The sequence below is a fragment of the Micropterus salmoides genome, unplaced genomic scaffold (genome assembly GCF_014851395.1).
Source record: "Micropterus salmoides isolate LMB-PRFRI ecotype aquatic unplaced genomic scaffold, ASM1485139v1 Ms_hic_scaffold_3385, whole genome shotgun sequence".
NCBI classification, from domain to species: Eukaryota; Metazoa; Chordata; class Actinopteri; order Centrarchiformes; family Centrarchidae; genus Micropterus; species Micropterus salmoides.
The window spans coordinates 1-14,452 of NW_024042690.1; the positions used below are offsets into that span (position 1 = coordinate 1).

General features: G+C 43.0%; 1 protein-coding gene across 1 annotated transcript in view; it reads right to left on the reverse strand.

Moving 5' to 3' along the window:
• Positions 1 to 3,653: 3,653 nt before the first annotated feature.
• The window catches only part of LOC119884363 (sickle tail protein homolog), a gene marked incomplete at its 5' end in the record, with an annotated part of 40,555 nt that continues 29,756 nt past the window's right edge, over positions 3,654 to 14,452 (reverse strand). The window contains 5 exons of the mRNA XM_038694789.1: positions 3,654 to 3,849; positions 5,407 to 5,575; positions 5,686 to 5,723; positions 6,160 to 6,264; positions 8,344 to 8,661. Of these exons, the coding sequence (XP_038550717.1) occupies positions 3,828 to 3,849; positions 5,407 to 5,575; positions 5,686 to 5,723; positions 6,160 to 6,264; positions 8,344 to 8,661 (652 nt within the window). The remainder of the gene's footprint in view (positions 3,850 to 5,406; positions 5,576 to 5,685; positions 5,724 to 6,159; positions 6,265 to 8,343; positions 8,662 to 14,452) is intronic.

Here is a 14,452-nt window from a genome sequence, read left to right on the forward strand (position 1 = left end):
AATAATGAGCTGGTTGAAATGAGCAGTTCTCTAGAGCTAATGAAAGCCTTTTAAATAAATGTTTAGTCAGCGTGTACATATACAAAGACAATGTGACACTGTAGTTTTCTCTGGACCCCTGCCAAATCTGACCAGTGATGACATGTATAGTCGCATGTCGTCATTCCGCCGCTGGTTGTCGAGGTGGTGTCCAGCAAACGATGTGGGCTTTGTAGATCATTGGCAGACTTTCTGGGGAAGACCTGGTCTGATCCGGAGAGACGGCATCCATCCCACTTAGGAAGGAGCAGCTCTCATTTCTAGAAATCTGGCCAAGTTTATTAGTGGACCAAATCCATGACAACCCAGAGATGAGAGCAGGAGGCAGAGTCCCAGTCTAACACTTGAAGTCCACTCAGTTAGTGCGTCGTGTTATGGCTATGCCAAGCTTTTGTTCAGTCATAAAAGTCATACTGTAGCCCAGACAGTAAGTGCTACAGATGCCAAACTCACAGGGTATGTAGAGACCCCTGCACAAAAATTCACACACTTCCACCTCTAGGAGGCGCTACAAGCAAGATAAACGCGTTTGGCCTTGGAACTCCCACATACGAAGTCGCGCATCAAAAACCTTATATCTACGCATTCGGGGAACTCACCTGAATCTCGTGGTATAGGCCATGTCCATTTCCAGCTATAATATTTATCTGCAAAATTGCGAACACTGAAAAACCTTTGAAATAATAACTCCTCTAAAGCAGCTAGTCCGATCGGCACCAAACTTGGTACGAACCATCTCTGGGCGATGCTGACAAAAGTTAGTGGTCCTCATTTGGATATATAGAAAAAGTTAAACATGTACGTTCCTGTACATAGCATTCTGAACAGGAAATTGTTGCCTATCTTCACGTGGTTAGTCACATTCAAACCAAACTTGGGACATTACTTCCCATTGGAGACCCAAGGACCTGTATGAAATTTGGTGTCAGGCCACTAGGTGGCGCTGTTATATCTTGTTGAATTTATTCCAAAAAAGACCCCCTCAGACATACATTCATTTTATATCTCCATAACCTCAAGTCCCTTTAACATACAACTCAGGTCATTTATTCATCATGAGCCCCTGTAGGCCATTTGCAAAATTTGATGCAATTTGAACAATAGGTGGCACTGTTATTGCAAACTGAATGGTGCATGAAAATCAGGTTACAAGCTGCTTTAAGATGAAGCAGCAACAGAAGGCAGGCTAAATCAGCTTAAATAAGGAGCCTTGTATGGATTTTGCCAATGAGTATTCAGCCGAGCTGTCAGCTGATACAGCCGGCTTTGATATGGGCTGTATGAGCCCTAAGCTGGTTTTGACAGATTTAGTCCTTGTTTTGGTTTGAAGAAGGTCTTTGTTTTTTAAAGATATCTTTGGGCATTTCTGACATTATTTTGAGACATAGGACAGTGGGTAGCGATAGGAAACAGGGAGAGAGATAGGGGGACATGCAGCAGAGGGCCACATACAGGACTTAAACCCGGGCCGCTCCAGAAAGGACTCAGCCTTGTAAAAGGGGTGGGCACTCCACAAAGTGAGATAATGACACTCCAGAAGTAATCTTTGTGAGACCTGCAGTGGCCTGAACAGGCACTGACCATGTGATGTTTGAGATGTATGTGCAGGTTACTACTGAGAGCTCAAGTCTGATCCCCTTGTTTGTTATTGTCTGTTCTTCTAGAATCAGTCAGATGGCGAATTTGCTACAGATGGTTTCTTCCATCTGCCTTCCATCTCTGTTAGAAAAACAACTGACCAATTACAGCTTTGTAGGCAGGATTAATGATGGAAACATTTTCTTCCTTGGCCTGAGTCTGAAAAATACAGCTGATAGGTCAGATACTGGACTGACACGTCACTAACCGCTGATTGGTTTGAGAAAAGGAAACAAAATCATCCTTCCAAACAGAAACCGACTAACGTAAACATGTTTCACTGATTAATAAAGTATTGCGAATTGTGATTTGAGATAAAACAACAAATAGTTATCAGCAGGTAACAACTAAACTCCAGTGGTGTGTTGACAACTTGTCTATAGCAAAGATGCATGACTGACAAAAAACACAACTGTCTTAGTTTGATATTGTTTGAAATGACGTGTGCTTCAAAAGTATTAGCCAGTACAGCAGTTCTTTAGCTTAACTCAGTATCATATTTTCAGCTTTTCAGAAAGATTGATAAAAGAGACCCTTCATGGCAAAAACATCTGAGCGTTAGTGGAACAGAAGTTAACTGTTCAGCTCTCTACAAATCCAGTGACAGTCTGTCAGTTCTGAACATGTACGTGTATAAGCTAGGTTGCTAAGCAATACAAAGTACTGACACTTGAGCTGAAACATATTTATTAACAGACTCTATTCCTATCTTTGCCTAAAGCTTTAGTCACGCTAATGCTTACTTGATGAATTGGCATTTTATTATTATGTACATTATTTGGATTGCTGTGTGGCGGGATAATTGTATCACACTCATTCAGAAACTCATGATGCTTGATAAATGCCAGGCTTCTGCTTGCACAGTCTGGCTGTGCTATGAAGTCAGTGTGTAGCATGCTACCATAAGAATGCGTTCTGATGTCTCTGGAAACCCACGTCACACCAGATCAAATCACTTCCCCTCCCCCAACTCTATTTTTAACAATATGTTTCTTCACATTTTCTCTCTTCCCAAAGAAGTTTGCGTGCTGTGTCTTGCACGCCACAGATGATTTGACTTCATCTGCCGTGACATCATAGAGGCGTGATGTCAGAGTGTGTGTAAATGTTGAGGCTAATTCACCGCTTGGGCCACTAATAGAAAGTCCGATCTGTGCTTCAACTTTAAACAAAAGAAACTGATGTTATGCTGTAATGCTGTATCTTTTCTAACAAAATCCTATGAATATTTTATTCAGTGGAGTAAGGCAGTGTGTCTTTGCTCAGCTTGTCTGCGGGAAATTGAACTCTCACGTGTCAATGTCTGACTGAAGGCTTCAGTGTGTCAATCCCAGTGAATGTCAGATACTGTAATATTGTCAGATACACATGTAATTATGTCCCAGAGGCAAAGAATTATCAAAATGTAGTTGAATCAAGCCTTTAAAAAATACATAACATGTTTAATGAGTAAAATAAGTACAACTAAATTGAAACTGGGTAGTTACAAGGGCGATCAGAGCAGCCACAAATGTTTTTAGGGACAGAGTTTCACAAGGACTTGGTCCTCGACATTGGAGATGGGAGGTGGGTCATAAGGAGCACGATGGTGGAGAAGGTGGGAGATGTAGTAGGGGACCCGGTTGGGAGTGAGGAGGAGTTTGAACTGAATCTGTTGCAGGGAGTGGAGCTGAGAGTCACAGAGGCGATCTTATGTAACTTTTGTTGAATAGTGGCCCCTGCGTCCACAAGTATTGATTACTTGTTAGTGGTCAATTCTATAATGTAGTGTAACAGTAGCACAAGTAGGCAAGTGTCATAAAGTGTGCTAACATTAACCGCCACAGGCTTGCTGGTCACACCAGCTGCTTCAGCTGCAAAACCTCTCAGTGTCTTGAACTGAGCAAGGCTGTGTTTTATTGCTAATGAAAACAACTTTTTATTTCTAAAAGAATGACTGTGCTACTTCTTCTTTCAAAATTACACAGTCCTTTCTCAAGTAAATTCCAACTCTTACCTGAGCTGTGTGAGTATCTTCTCCTCTGTAGCCAGGTAGTGGATCCTCTCCTCCTCCATCGCAGCTCTCCGTCTGTACGCTGCCTCCTCAGACTGAGCCAGCTGACTGCACATCAACACCACCAGCTCCTGACCTGCCATCCGCAGCATCGAGCTCACACTCTCCTGGTTTGACAGCTGGAACAAATGAAACAACTCAGGAATTAGGATTCAGCAACTGTGCTTTTTTGCTTAGCTACTGGTGAGGCCTGAGGGAAGGCAGTGTTGGTTGGTCGGTCTGCCCTCCAACACTTGGGTCCAAAGTAGATCAACTATTGGCTTCATTGCCATAAAATTTTATGTGGATTTTATTGTATGCTGAGGACAATTGTGATCCAACACTGTGTATAGCTGATATCTCAGACATGTGCTCAGCATTCATGGAGATCTTTCCTAAAGTTTTTGGTAACTCCCTGACAGCAATCCCATCTGTTAGGAGTGTGGTTTTGTGTTCATGTCTTTCCTGTTTAAGTCTGTTTTTGGTTCTGTGTTTCTCTGTGTAGTCTTGTTCAGTTCTTAGTTTTGTGCTTTAGTTCATGTTAGTGTTATTCCTGGTCTGTGTATTTCTGTGTTTCATTATTTGATCTTATCTTAAGGGTTGTAGCTTAGTTTATTCTATGTTTATCTGCATGTTTTGCACCTGTCCGAGTCCTTAGTCCTGTGTTTCCATGTTTTAGTGTAGTCCTGTCTCCTGTTTGGTCCGGTCTATTGTACAGTATTTCCATATTTTGTGTTTTACTTTGGTAGATCTGTCCTGGTGTGTTCCCGTGCACTTTACTTCCCGTTTTATTTTGTAATCTTCCGTGCCTGGTCGTGTTGTCTAGCTTTGCTTCCTGTTCTGTTCTCCTTAATGTGATCCACCTGTTTTATGTTCCTGCCCCACTCGTTTGCCTCACCACTTAATGCCTGTGTTCTGTTCCGTCTGTGTTGGATCATTGTGGTTTGTCATGTAGTTTGTGTTTGCTTTGCTCCTGTTCCCAAGCTTCTTGTGGATCTTTGGTTCTAAATGGATTTCTTGTTTTTTGTTGGACTTGTATCTGCCACCGTTTTTGTGAGTACGCCTTTAGTTGAATAAATATTGAACTGAATCTGCTCAGCTCTGGTGTCCTGCGTTTGGGTCCTTAACTAGCTCACACACTGCAAACCTTAACACCATCAAGCCAAACATTTACACAGAAGCGATACAAATATATAATGGACAGATTGCCATGAAATGGACTGAATACTTTTATATGCCTAACTCTCAACAAACTTTGCTTTGTGCCTCGCTGAACCCAAAATGTTTTTGTTGCATGCACCTGACTGTTAGCTTGTGGGAAGCTAACAGAGGTGTGTGTGTGTGTGTGTGTTTTAGCTGGCAAAAACTTTGTTTACATTATCCTGTTCACACCTATTCACTAAGCCATGCCCACTTTTGAATGATCCAATCACATCTTAATTTGGTTTAAATCCTTGTCATAACTAAACCCTGCTCACATACTGTGTGCCTCAGGTGCTCTTACTGCCCTGTCACTGTGTACCACGTATTGTCTGTGCTCCCAATGAATGTGTATTATGATGTATTTGTTACTGTCAGTCAGTTTCAGGCTAACACAAATGTGTCATCACATCACTGGAATACCCAACCTTGTCTATAATGTGTACTCTTCTTCCCATATTAACTTCAGTGTAATTAGCGAGTACTCCCGTCAGTACCTGTAAGAGTCTGAGCTGGTTGAGTTGGAGTCGCAGCTCGCACCCTTTCTCTTTGCCAACACCAAGCTTGGCCGCAGGCCGCTGCCAGAGGGTGGGGCCTGTAGAGCCAGAGGGGCGGGGCTGATGGCATCAATCAAAGCAGTGGGGTTCTGAGGCTCAGCAGACACTCCTGTAGGTTGACGAAAGGCGATTTTAAGGTTATCATCTTGTTCAGGGCATAATAAATGTGTTGTTGGTGGTAATCACAATCTTTATTAATGTAGAAGAAAAAATTCTCACCAGGTCTGTTGAGGAAGAGTTTGAGTCCAGCAGTTTCACTAAAAAGACACACAGATAGTTACATCATAAACCTAACCATCCCTCTAGCCGTGGATTATACAGTATATAGAACTCATTTCATGCTCCCTGGATGGGAGAAATACGGTTGGCACACGTATGTGTGAGGGACGCCTGTGTCTGTGAAGCGCATGGGTGAAAAGCGAAGGGCAAGGCAGTGTGACGTGTACCGTCACTACGGTTAAGAATGTGCTTCGACTGCCATACCAATGAGCCTGGCTCTTTGGTGTCGAGTCAAGTTGCATGTTTGGTACCCTGTAGACCTGGGTTCCAATCTGGCTGCTTTTGCTCTTCGCCACAACTTTCCATACTATTGATGGGTACACATATTGTGGATGAAACATATTGGAATTAAATTGCTGCTGCTGCTGTATAAACTCCTGTTGACTTAAAGGGATAAAGGCAGATGTTACAGACCTGACAGCCTCCTTGACTCCTGGAAGATCTGGTCCCATAGAGAGAGCATGGTGCACCAGACCTGCTAGACTGGCTATCTGCTCCTCCATGGCTTTCATTCTCTCACTTCCATAGAACAGAAACACATGCATCAATCACATAACAATTATACTAACCATCATGAAGTGTTGTCACACATGTCTGCAGAAATTGGTAGTTCGATAATGTCTAACTCATATGATGTGCTGTTTACAATTGTTTATGGATCTTTACTCAAATAATAATTCTACTAATAGAGAATCTCTGTCTGTATCAATGTAAGCATTAACCCACGCTTCCAGTTGATTCCAATCAGCAAATGCTTTTATTTTCTTGCCTGCGTTTGATGTTTAATATAACATGTATTACAAAGATGAAGGTTAAAATCAAGGGCAACTGGACTTGGTTGAAGATACTGGAAGACGTTTCGTCCCTCATCCAAAGGACTTCTTCAGTTCTGACTGACTGGCAGGGAAACTCAGCTATTTAACCTCAGTGGGGTCGTTTGCCAGGATTGTTGATACCGCTGGTTCGTTAGAGTTCCTGGTTGCTGTAACGACAGTCATTACAGTCGTTAGGACTAACGGTGGCCAAGACTGAACGGCCATCGTTATTATCTTCACCTGAGGCCAATAGGTTACGTTTGTTGAGTTTCCTGGGAAGTGATGAAAGGACAGCATTGTAAGTGGGGGATAAGTGGTGGCGTAGACCCCTCCTCTGTTTAATGACGGTTTCTCGACCCTGGTGTAGATGGTTCCTTGACATCTCTTCAAACCATCCATCTTCTCTGTCTAAAATGTGCACCTGGTGGTCCTCAAAGAGTGTCCTCTGTCCTTCAGATGTAAGTAGACTGCAGAGTCTTGACCTGAGGAGTTGGTCAAACGCAACAACACTGTGATTCCATACGTGTCTGGAGTATCAGAGAAACTCAGGATTTTCAACAAACACAACATCCCTGTGTTTTTTAAACCCAAGAACACACTAAGACAGATGCTGGTCCACCCCAAAGACCGCACACCCAAACACAAGAAAAGCAATCTAGTGTATGCGGTCCAATGCAGTGAGGAATGCACAGACCTGTATATTGGGGAGACTAAACAACCACTACACAAACGCATGGCTCAACACAGAAGGGCCAACTCCTCAGGTCAAGACTCTGCAGTCTACTTACATCTGAAGGACAGAGGACACTCGTTTGAGGACCACCAGGTGCACATTTTAGACAGAGAAGATGGATGGTTTGAAAGAGGTGTCAAGGAAGCATCTACAACAGGGTTGAGAAGCCGTCATTGAACAGGGGAGGGGGTCTACGCCACCACTTATCCCCCACTTACAATGCTGTCCTTTCATCACTTCACAGGAAACTCAACAAACGTAACATATTGGCCTCAGGTGAAGATACCAACGATGGTCGTTCAGTCTTGGCCACCGGTAGTCCTAACGACTGTAATGACTGTCGTTACAGCAACCAGGAACACTAACAAACCAGCAGTATCAACAATCCTGGCAAACAACCCCACTGAGGTTAAATAGCTGAGTTTCCCTGCCAGTCAGTCAGAACTGAAGAAGTCCTTTGGATGAGGGACGAAACGTCAGTATCTTCAACCAAGTCCAGTTGCCCTTGACTTTAACCATCGTTGGATGAATATCATGCTGTATAGAAGACTTGAAACTGAGACCATAAACTCATTAGGAAAGTGTTTAATGAGGTAATAAATCAAGTGGGAAATATGCCTTTCAATGCATTTCAAATGTTTTTTCTTATTTTTGCAGGGGTCGCCCTCTGCTGGCCGTTAGAGAGAATGCATGTTAAGTTACTTCCACATTGGCTTCACTCGTGAGAGCCGTAGGTTGTCACTTAGTGGTGACAAACTTGTAAAAACATTTCTCCATAGCACTACTAGTGGTGGAAAAACTACAGACTTAGGCGCTACTGTAATGTTTGTGAGTCAACAGTGAATACAGACAAAGAAATTCTCACAAGTATCTAATTTTGGAGGACTTTTGTAGTTCAGGCAAGTTTGAGGTTGAGCTTTCCTGTGTTGAACGCTGTTAGACTACTTGAAGATATCCTTCAGGGAGACAAGTTGATCTACTCTTCATTTAGTATACACCCTGTAAAGTGCTTATAATGAAGTAAAATGATTACTCTGGCTCTCAGCTAACCTTTGGGCATTGCTGGCACTCACGTGACCCTCAAAGAGTCTCTCAGGTTGGCCCAGAGGGCTGTCCACAAAAACAGACGAGGTGGAGGACGACGAGCAACTTGTTCTGCTTCTGTTTACAACCTCCACTGTGGCCCCGTTACTGTCCCACCGCAGGGACCGGCGAATCGGTGACATCCTCTCTGGAGGCACTAGGCCCACCCCTCCAATTATCTGCCCATCAACCATCCTGACTTCACTGACTCTGTGAGGGGAAGAGGGCGGTGTTTTGGTTCCCAGCGGAGGAAGCTGGCTTTCTCCATACTTCCTGCTCATCTGCCTGTATGGTAGAAAAAGACAATGGATGGCTTCATGTACACCTGGGGCCTCATTTATAAAACTGTATGTAGAAAAGGTTGCATATGTACAAAATACAGGAAATGTATACAAACAAAAATAATACTACTAATAATAAAACACTGCCTACACCGATTTCCCTTTATAAATCCATTCAACTTGAAATGTGGCGTATGTGAGCCAGCTCCTTGTCCGACCCTTTAAACGCCCATAGTTGCCTAGAAATGGTCAGTGAAACGCCCCTCATTAATATTAATACGTGCTGACTGCAGTAAGAAAAGGAGGCAAACTCTGAAAGAAAAGCTACAAAAAGAAATTTAACTCTGTGTGACTGACGTTCTTTTTGGTGAAGCTGAAGCATGTTGTTTGGTGGTTAAATAACGCACTTTGATGCAATGCTTGTGCACCAGAGGAAAGGGGACACTGGAGCTCCACCCCCTCATAACCGATCTGCAGGAAGGTGCATCCCTCCTGAGAAGTGACAGAGGTGAAAGGGGACACATACATGCAGTACAGGATGACCCAGGTACTAATTTGGAATCCCCCATTTGAAAAGATCGTAAACCAAATGCATTCTGCTTGTGTTTAAACATTTATTTAGGCGACGCTGAGTTAAAAGAAATATGACTTGTTTTATGTGCCAGACAGCGGCACACTGAAAGATCTACTGAATTAACAGCGTTATATTTTCCATAACGTTTTTACAAGCAGCGCATCACATCTACACGCTGCGCACAGTGTTTGGCTCGATAAGGCAATGAACATGTGATAATACATGAAAGTACGCACTTTATTTGCTCAACTGACGCAACAAAAACTGTATCAGTGCTGCTTCCTTTAGGCAATATTATCAGGAAACACTGCATAAACTTTCATTGTTATGCAGATGATACTCAGTTATATCTATCGATCAAGCCAGATGAAACTCATCAGTTAGCTAAACTTCAAATGTGCCTTCAGGATGTTAAAACCTGGATGACCTGTAATTTTCTAATGTTAAACTCAGATAAAACTGAAGTTATTGTTCTGGGGCCCAAGCACCTCCATGATGCATTATCTAAAGATATAGTTTCCCTTGATGGCATCGCCCTGGCCTCCAGCACCACTGTGAGGATTCTTGGGGTTATCTTTGATCAGGACATGTCGTTTAAGTCTCACATTAAGCAAATTTCAAGGACCGCCTTTTTTCACCTACGTAAGATTGCGAAAATCAGGAACATCCTGTCTAAAAATGATGCAGAAAAACTAGTCCATGCATTTGTTACTTCTAGGCTGGATTACTGCAATTCCTTATTATCAATCCATTAAGACTCTTCAGCTGATCCAGAATGCTGCAGCACGTGTTCTGACAGGAATCAGGAAAAGAGATCATATTTCTCCTGTTTTAGCTTCTCTGCATTGGCTTCCAGTAACATCCAGAATAGAATTTAAAATCATTCTTCTTACCTACAAAGCTCTTAATGGTCAGGCACCATCTTATCTTAAAGAGCTCATAGTACCTTACTACTCCACCAGAGCACTGCGCTCCCAGAATGCAGAGTCTCCAAAAGTAGAATGGGAGCCAGAGCGTTCAGCTATCAAGCTCCTCTCCTGTGGAACCAGGTTCCAGTTTGGGTTCAGGAGGCAGACACCGTCTCCACATTTAAGAGTAGGCTTAAGACTTTCCTCTTTGATAAAGCTTATAGTTAGGGCTGGCTCAGGAGAGTCCTAAACCATCCCTTAGTTATGCTGCTATAGGCCTAGACTGCCGGGGGACTCCCCATGATGCACTGAGCTCCTCTCTCCTCTACTTTCTCTCCCTCTGTATGCAACCTCATCCCATAAATGCATTTTACTAACTCGACTTCTTCCCTTTCCCGTAGTCTTGTGCTTTCTCGTACCTCTCCTATCTCCTCCTATCACTTCCTGCAGGTGTTTCTGGCTCTGGAGATGTGGAGTCTGGATCTGTGGTTGCGAGTCACCTGCGTGTTCCTGCTCGACACCCTCTGCTACAATTATTGTTACTAGTCCTATTATTATTATCATTAACATTACAATTATTAACTTGTACGTGAGTGCAGCCAGGTTAGATGGGGTTTACATATCACAAAGTTTTTGCAACAAGTTATTGAACAGTTACATTTATCCAATGGGTTTCACTGACCATCATTTACTCAGTTTAGATTTTTACATCTCACCAACTACTAAAAGCAGCTCTTATTGGCACTTTATTGGCATGCCGTGGAGTTTTATAGTGCCCTTTTCAGAGTGGAGGACTGCAATAAAAAGTGTGTGGACAAGCTGATGCAGGGGCTTCCTCAAGGGTTCTGAAGACAGCTGTCCTGGATGCCAACATCTCCCTGGAAGAGCTTACTGCTCCAGTGGGTCAGATGGCTTCTGGTGAAGCTCCTGGACTGGATGGATTACCTGTTGACTTTTACAAACACTTTTGGAGATGTTTAGGAGCCGACCTGCTGGAGGTTCTCCAGGAGTGTTCCGAGACAGGATTGTTGCCAGCTACTTGTCGGCACGCGGTGCTTTCATTGTTACCAAAAAAAGGAAATCTGGCACTACTTAAGAACTGGAAACTAGTGGCTTTGTTATGGACAGACTATAAACTTTTTTCAAAGGTGCTAGCCAATAGACTTAAAAACTATCTGGACTTAATTATCCACAGAGATCAGTCATACTGTGTGCCAGACAGATCTATTATGGATAATTTGTTTTTTATGAGAGAGTTATTGGACGTTTGTAAAATATATGTTGATGTAGGCATTGTATCATTGGATCAGGAGAAAGCGTTCGATAGGGTTGACCACGGTTTTCTTTTTTCAAAGGTGCTAGCCAATAGACTTAAAAACTATCTGGACTTAATTATCCACAGAGATCAGTCATACTGTGTGCCAGACAGATCTATTATGGATAATTTGTTTTTTATGAGAGAGTTATTGGACGTTTGTAAAATATATAATGTTGATGTAGGCATTGTATCATTGGATCAGGAGAAAGCGTTCGATAGGGTTGACCACGGTTTTCTTTTTTCAAAGGTGCTAGCCAATAGACTTAAAAACTATCTGGACTTAATTATCCACAGAGATCAGTCATACTGTGTGCCAGACAGATCTATTATGGATAATTTGTTTTTTATGAGAGAGTTATTGGACGTTTGTAAAATATATAATGTTGATGTAGGCATTGTATCATTGGATCAGGAGAAAGCGTTCGATAGGGTTGACCACGGTTTCTTTTTTCAAAGGTGCTAGCCAATAGACTTAAAAACTATCTGGACTTAATTATCCACAGAGATCAGTCATACTGTGTGCCAGACAGATCTATTATGGATAATTTGTTTTTTATGAGAGAGTTATTGGACGTTTGTAAAATATATAATGTTGATGTAGGCATTGTATCATTGGATCAGGAGAAAGCGTTCGATAGGGTTGACCACGGTTTTCTTTTTTCAAAGGTGCTAGCCAATAGACTTAAAAACTATCTGGACTTAATTATCCACAGAGATCAGTCATACTGTGTGCCAGACAGATCTATTATGGATAATTTGTTTTTTATGAGAGAGTTATTGGACGTTTGTAAAATATATAATGTTGATGTAGGCATTGTATCATTGGATCAGGAGAAAGCGTTCGATAGGGTTGACCACGGTTTTCTTTTTTCCACCTTAAGAGCTTTTGGGTTTGGGGATGGTTTTATGTCACTGCTTGGTTTGATGTATAAGGAAGCTTTTTGTTTGTTGAAGGTGGGTGGTGGGTTGAGCTGTCCAGTACAGCTTCAGAGAGGTATCAGGCAGGGATGTCCAATTTCTGGACAACTGTATTCATTAGCTGTTGAGCCGCTTCTCAGTAAGCTGAGATCCAGGTTGTCAGTTGGAGTTTGAGAGGAAGAATTGGGAGGGTGTTTTGGAGAAAGTGTGCACCAGACTGTCTAAATGGAAATGGATGCTACCTCAGCTTTCCTATAGGGGAGGGTCTTGATCATCAATAACCTGGTTGCCTCAACCCTATGGCACAAGCTGACAGTCCTACCTCCACCAAGGGATCTGATTGGAAGAATCCAGAGAGCCGTTGTGGATTTTTTCTGGTCGGGCCACCACTGGCTGAGGGCAGCGAGATTGTACTTGCCGGTACAAGAGGGAGGACAGGGCTTGGTGGACATTACATCATGCATTACAGCCTTCAGGCTACAGATGGCTCAGACACTGCTATACAGCTTTGGGCTACCATGGACAGACACTGCCGTTTTGCTGCTGAGGAGGGCCGAATAGGATATGATAAACATCTGTTCCTAATTCAATCCCAGCTCATGGATCTAACTGGTCTGACACCCTTCTACAAATCTGTTTTACAGGCATGGCAGGTGTTCACCTTCCAGTGGAAAACAGCGATGATAACAGGGATGTGGCTGTTTGAGGAGCCATTGTTTGGGAACAGTTTTATTACCTCTCAGGTTCTTTCATTGAGCAATCTGAGATCTAGACTGAGAGAGGGGGATGTGTCAAACTGGGACATTTTATGAAAACCTCTATTCCTCATTTGAATGTACAACTCAGCATCAGATCCAGCAAACTGCTGCTTAGGCTGGTGTAGGAGGTTTGTGCTTCCCTGCCGGAAGTCATTAGAGCATTTGCTGAAGATCGTATGCTCTCTGGCCAATGGGATGATGAGTGTGAGTATGTTTTTCCTTCTCTGGTTGTCTCTCCTGTGGTGGAACAGTGGCAGGAGGAGCAGGACGCCCTGCTGTCTCTAAGAACACCAGAGTTGGGGGAATTTGAGGCATTGGGAAAGAAAGCAGCCTACCAGATCAGCACCAAGGTCTTGAACTTATGCGCCCTGACAGGAGTAAAGGTGTCGAGGTTTTTGGCGTGGGATTATCCCCAAGGGGCTGTTGGCGGTCCCTGTATAAACCTCCCGTTGAAAAACGGACATGTGACCTTCAGTGGAGGATCATACATGGGGCCATAGCTACTAACAGGTATCTGGTACACCTTAATCCTGGCACAGGGGACGGCTGTCCATTCTGTTCACAGACAGAAACCATACATCATCTTTTTATTCAGTGTTCCAGATTGGTTGGACTTTTCAGCCTACTACAAGAGTGGATTCAGGGGTTAGGGGAGCACTGCTCTTTTAGTCTTTTTAACTATGGTCCACGGTACTCTAGACAAAAAAAAACCTGTACATACACTGACAAATTTTATTTTGGGTCTGGCCAAATTGGTCATTTGGAAAACAAGGAAAAACCATGTGAGGGGTGAGTGGTCAGAAGACCTGGTTCTGATGCTGACTGGGCTGCTGGCGGCTCGGCTCAGGGTGGAGTTTGAGTTTTACAAATTGACAAATAAGATGGAAATTTTTGTGAATGTTTGGGGGGTGCAGGGTGTACTGTGCTCAGTCATAGAGAACTGTTTGGCTTTAAATTTTTGATTTTGTTTGGTAGTACCTCTGTCGAATTAAGTCATCTTCTTTTCCTCTCCGGATACTGGTAACGTTCTGTACGTGGAATTACTAACTGAGAATAAAAGTTTGTGTTAAATTGACAAATATATCTCTCTCTTTTTCTCCCTTTTCACTCCCAACCGGTGGAGGCAGATGGCCGCCCACCCTGAGCCATGGTTCTGCTCGAGGTTTCTGCCTCTTAAAAGGAAGTTTTTCCTTGCCTCTGTCTCCTAGTGCTGCTCTTGGTGGGAACTGTTGGGCTTCTGTAAATAACATCACAGAGTACAGTCTAGACCTGCTCTTTTATGAAAAGCGCTGTGAGATAACTGTTGTTGTGATTTGGTG